The 5,361-nt window shown below is 32.3% G+C and overlaps 2 protein-coding genes across 2 annotated transcripts; one reads left to right on the top strand and one right to left on the bottom strand.

Annotated features, from left to right (window-relative positions):
- On the bottom strand, positions 1-1,011 carry LOC107027845. The gene is made up of 3 exons (XM_015228900.1): positions 531-1,011; positions 189-416; positions 1-71 (listed from the first exon to the last, which is right to left on the bottom strand). The coding sequence occupies exons 1-3, from the start codon at positions 1,009-1,011 to the stop codon at positions 1-3; spliced, it is 780 nt and encodes a 259-aa protein (XP_015084386.1).
- A 2,496-nt stretch (positions 1,012-3,507) lies between these two features.
- On the top strand, positions 3,508-4,422 carry LOC107026783. Its single transcript, XM_015227866.2, has 3 exons — positions 3,508-3,676; positions 3,839-3,976; positions 4,060-4,422. Exons 1-3 carry the CDS (start codon positions 3,642-3,644, stop codon positions 4,277-4,279), a joined length of 393 nt encoding a protein of 130 aa, XP_015083352.1. The 5' UTR covers positions 3,508-3,641; the 3' UTR covers positions 4,280-4,422.
- The last annotated feature ends 939 nt before the right edge of the window (positions 4,423-5,361 follow it).

Raw genomic sequence — 5,361 nt, 5'->3', positions numbered from 1 at the left:
TCACTCTTCCATGTTCACAGAACCATCACCAATTAAGTGATCTATTTTTCCTTCAGGATGTGCGAAGAAATCTGCTACATCCAAGTGCGTGATGTCAACTTGATTTTCAGAGATAAAATTTGCCTCAGGATTTTTCTCTTTCTTCTTTAGTGATTCTTGATAAAGCTCAACCAAGTGTTTGGGAGTACGACAATCACGTGCATAATGACCTCTTCCACCACATCGAAAACAACCTTCCCTAGTTGCTTCACGTTTCTCATCCTTTCTTTTTTCCTTTTTATTTGATGAATGATTAATGCCAGGAATAGAATTACGTTCTTGACCATAATCACGACCACGACCACGTCCACGTCCACGACCACGATTAGGACCGCGACCTTTTCCACGCCTAGCATGGTGGGCGTACGCCTCATTCACTTCAGGAAGTGGTTCAGATCCAGTAGGTCGATTCTCATGATTTTTCAATAATAAATCATTATTTTGCTCGGCCACAAGAAGATGAGAAATTAGTTCAGAATACTTTTTGAAACCTTTCTCTCGATATTGTTGCTGCAAGAGCACATTCGAGGCATGGAAAGTGGAGAATGTCTTTTCCATCATATCAATCTCACTAACCGTTTCTCCACATAATTTCAATTGAGAAGTGATTCTGAACATGGCAGAATTATACTCATGTATAGACTTAAAGTCTTGTAGCCTTAGATGCATCCAATCATATCGTGCCTTTGGATGTATGACCATCTTCAAGTGGTCAAATCTTTCTTTTAGGTTTTTCCACAAAACAAGTGGATCCTTAACTGTCAGATATTCGATTTTCAGAATCTCGTCAAGATGATGACGCAAGAATATCATTGCTCGTGCACAGTTTTGATTTGATGCCTTATTTTCTTCTTTTATGGTGTCTCCAAGACCCATTGCATCAAGGTGGATTTCAGCATCCAACACCCATGAGAGGTAGTTCCTGCCCGAACTTTGGAGGGCAGTGAACTCTAGTTTTGTAAGATTGGCCATTAAAATTAAAAACAAAAGAATAAATAATACCTTTATTAATTCTTCAAATCTAACCTTCACTTTTGAGAAATTAGAGTCTCGTGCTGATAACGTGTTATAAAACTATAGAATAAGAAGAAGAAACTAGAGAGAAAAGAAGAGAAGACTTGTTATTTCTCTTGATGAATGAATTTACAATGAAGAGGAGCACTCTATTTATAGGAGAAATCTAACTTGGTCCCCAAGTAGGAGGACTCTTTAATCATATCCTAAAAAGGACTCCACATGAAAGACATTCACTATAATACAAATACTTTATAACATTGAGCTTAATCTCATATTTTAGTCATATAAACAGAAAACATTAGTTAGTTGTAAGTTTTTAACTATTTTTTTGATAGAGATATCTATTCCTCAAACTGCCTTTTCGTCATTTTAATTATTTTGGGCTTGCAGCCTTTTGGACAGTATATACACAAGTAATATTCAAGACATCATGTAGGATATCAATGTATTTTGGGCTTCGATAAGGTTAAGTGTAATGAACTCAAATCTAATGTAACGGTAACCAACCTTTCAACTATAATAATAAGATTAGAGTTTAATTACAAATCCAGAAACTAAATACAGTAACTCAAATAACAAAAGCCCAAACAAAATTGTAGACGTAAGAAAGAACTAGTGATTGATAGACTGTAGAAGGGAAATGAGAAACTTAGACTCGAATGGGGATGAGAAACACATAAATGCCTTTGCATATAATTCATGCTAACCTCTAATCGTGATGTCTTTTTATATGTAACGACGAAAAACGGCACCCTTAGTCTTGATCCAAAATTATCCTTTAGGAAGGGTGGACCTTATTGCTTTTATTGGGCCTACTGGCCCAATATCTATTGTAGATATCCTTGTTGGGCTTGGGCTGATTCATCCAGCCAGTTGAAAATAGCAATTAAATGATGTCTCACACAGTCACACTTAATTATATTATATAGATAAAAATAAAATAGGAAAATAAGATGCATATATATGGTATATTATTAAAAGAAAAAAAAGAAGACGCTGTATATATAAAGCTTAGAATAAAATAATAAAAATGGTCCCTTATATTTCAGATAGGTGCAAACTGGTTTCTTAAATCTATTTTTCAGCAATTTTGGTCATTTAAGTTTATCAAAAATAAGTACTTTCAATGTTAGTCAAATACTTAACAAATTCTAATGGCTACATTTATTGAAAACCGTAGAAATTTATATCAGACTTTAATGTTTCAAATTTAATGACCCTTATCTCTTAATTGTTTCATTTTCTTTTAAGTAGACAATTTATCAATAATGGTCATACGAATAAAGGTTTAGATAAAAAGCACTTTTGGTGTCAAAGAAATTCCTGAAATTATTGACCACATATAGTGGCTTTTTTTCCCCCCACAAAAGTAGTCATAATAATTGATAAAAGACAAGATATAGAATTAGAATATCAAAAGATGGGGCTCTATTTGTAAATTGAATGGTGAAAAGTGAAAACAACCAAAAAGCAAATTTGAGCTGGTTTGGATTAGTTGATTATAAATAGTCGATAAATATTAATTTTTTTTGTTTTATTTTATAAGTAATTGAATATAATATTTATTATTTTATAAAATTTATATATAAATTATCATATTTTATCTATTATATTTTGAAACTATACTCATAAGTTATTACTTATTATAAAGTTGACTTAAAAAAATATTTAATAAGAATAAAATGATAAAGTTTCATTATTTTTTAATACAAATATAAAGTAAAAAATGATATATAAAATAAGACGGAAGAAATATTAATAAAGATAAAAAGATAAAGTTTCATTATTTTTGAATGTAAATGCAAAGTAAAAAGGTTAATTGTTTGATGAATATCCTTTTCTCAATCAACAGGTAGGCTACAGCATCCTAGAAAAATTATTAATTTATTTAATAAATAGTACTAATATGGGAAAAATATTAACAGCTGGCCTTGTATCCAACAGCTTTTCATCTTTTTACGCAATTATCACACGAAAGAACTTTGTTGTGCACCAGTAATTTAAAATTTGAATAATTTCAAATTACAACATATATATATATATATATATATATGTTTTAATTTTATAAAAGAAAAAAAGAATTATTTTAGTTTTGCAACAAAAGAGGCACGCTTACGAGTACTTTTTCTGTCCCATTTTAAGTGACAATATTTAATCAGACACTAAGTTTAAAAAATAATGAAGACTTTAAAATATTTACTAAATGTTCTTCAAAAAATAGTTATATTAAAAAATAGATTCATTTTTCTCTCTCTCTTTATAAGTATATTGGAGTACTATCTTAAGATTAAGTGGAACCAACAAGAATACTGTATCACATAAAATAAAATGAAGATAATGGAATATTACTTTTTATATGCGCAATATAAGATAAAATATATTCTAGTGACCCCGTGAATCACGATAGCTAGAAATATTCTAGACGAGAGAAAAATGACAAATAATTTCAAATATCTTAATGTAAAGAAATAATCAGTAGCCACATCTATAAAGCTGCTAATCAGATGTATATGAGTCACCCGACTTGTAGTAAACAAATTTCAGGATAATTAGCTAGACCAAAAATAATTAATTTACAACAAAGAATGGAGGCTCTTAGCTCAAGCCAGCAATCACTCAGGTTAGCAAATAGATTCTAATTACCATGTGATATTTATATTGATCTGAATTTTTTTTTCGAAAGAGGTATGTCTTAGCAGCTCAGTTCGTTGATTATCTGAACTTTGAACTATAACTTTATTTATAAGTATTTCGATTCTCCCACCTCGTAACCCCTATGTAGATGTTGTGAAAAGTTGGAAGATGGGAAAGTAGAGTGCAAGTGTGCAGAAGGATGGTCTTGTTCTGTTACCAAAACAGAGAGTTCCAAGGCTGGCAAACCCTTTTGCCAATGTTCCAGCGGCATCAATTGTACCCGCCTGTATGTACTCTAATAATAATATACATAAATTTATGTTATTGTGTATGTCAATTTAAAACATATTTGTAATTTGTATAAAATAGGGAAGAATCTGATCCAGAGGCACAAAAAGCACTAGAGGGAACAGATGGTTGCAAGGTGATGTGCAAGACAGATGCAGGATATACTTGTAAAATAAGCAAAGCAGGGGAAGTTATAGCTGAATGTGGAGAAGGTTGCATTTGCTTTGTGGATGAAACTGGGAATGTTAAATGCATAACCAAAGCAACTGAAACTTCATGCTGTGCCTCCGGTTGTAACTAATAATATTATTAAGACTGATGTTGGATTTGTGGTTTTAAGTTGTTTGTATTGAAGCTTTTGAGTATGTTTATGTGTTTTCAGTTTGGCTTATCAAATAATAAATATGAATGTCTGTTTGTTTAAATGAGAACACTCTTCACTAAGTTGCAATTTTATCAACTGCTATTAGGTTAATGTGATCTACAACAATATGTATCTGTCTATGTTATGTCTAAATTTGGAAATAGTTGTGACAATCTGTTAGATGAGAACTGATAGAATATGTGCCTTCACTTAACAAGTAATGGACCAGGTCCCTTACTACACTCCAGAAAATTACCAGAAAGTTAAATGCAGTAAAATCAACACAATGATTTTACGTGGAAACCTCCTGGCTTAAGGGAGTAAAACCACGACCTGTTCGACAGAATTTTCAATCGTTTTCACTAATCTTCAAAAGCAAAAGTAAAACACGATTACACCAAACGTAAGAAAGAGTTATCAATCTTACAGTTAAGCAACAGTCCCTATTGCTTAACAAGCCTAAGTAGAAAACTATCTACCCACTAAGCTATCCCACTTGGACAACTTAGACTTTCAACACTACCCACTGATTCCTTTATAGTTTCAGGAATAGTTTACAATATAAGAACAAGAGAATATATTCCTAAACAGCTGCACTAAAAAGCTCCAGAGATTTCTGCTGTTCTTGGAATGATTCTGCCTTTGCTTGGTAGTAGCCTTTGCAAGAGTTCTTGAAAAGTTTTTATCAAGTTGCAAAAACTACACAAAGTGTTTAGGAAAGTGCCTTTTATATGGGCAAGTCACTTTCCTAAACTTCTTTGCCATTGGCTGGAAGAGTCACACTTTCTGACGCCATCGGGAAGTGTGCACCTACTTTCTGTACCATCTCCAGCTGGCAGTCGACTGGCTCATCATCATGAGAGCCTGGTACCTCTACTAGGTCCCTGGGTTTGTTTCATCTGCAATATTCAAACAAGAACCCTGCAATACTCAAGTAAGAACCTGCAATACTTAAGTAATAAACCGGTACCTTTACAAGGTCCCTAAGTTTGTCAAATCATCAAAACTACAAATAACAT

Source organism: Solanum pennellii, chromosome 8 (assembly GCF_001406875.1).
Source record: "Solanum pennellii chromosome 8, SPENNV200".
NCBI classification, from domain to species: Eukaryota; Viridiplantae; Streptophyta; class Magnoliopsida; order Solanales; family Solanaceae; genus Solanum; species Solanum pennellii.
This window is presented reverse-complemented; position numbering and strand designations above follow the sequence as displayed.

What these genes read in the sequence shown, in the direction of transcription:
- LOC107027845 (XM_015228900.1), bottom strand. Translation starts at nt 1,011, where the DNA reads ATGGCCAATCTTACAAAACTAGAGTTCACTGCCCTCCAAAGTTCGGGC. An exon ending in GCAACAATATCGAGAGAAAG is followed by an intron (nt 417 to 530) that starts GTTTCAAAAAGT and finishes CACTTCCTGAAG; the next exon opens with TGAATGAGGCGTACGCCCAC. An exon ending in TCATTATGCACGTGATTGTC is followed by an intron (nt 72 to 188) that starts GTACTCCCAAAC and finishes TGGATGTAGCAG; the next exon opens with ATTTCTTCGCACATCCTGAA.
- LOC107026783 (XM_015227866.2), top strand. Translation starts at nt 3,642, where the DNA reads ATGGAGGCTCTTAGCTCAAGCCAGCAATCACTCAG. An exon ending in TCAAGCCAGCAATCACTCAG is followed by an intron (nt 3,677 to 3,838) that starts GTTAGCAAATAG and finishes ACCCCTATGTAG; the next exon opens with ATGTTGTGAAAAGTTGGAAG. An exon ending in GGCATCAATTGTACCCGCCT is followed by an intron (nt 3,977 to 4,059) that starts GTATGTACTCTA and finishes TGTATAAAATAG; the next exon opens with GGAAGAATCTGATCCAGAGG.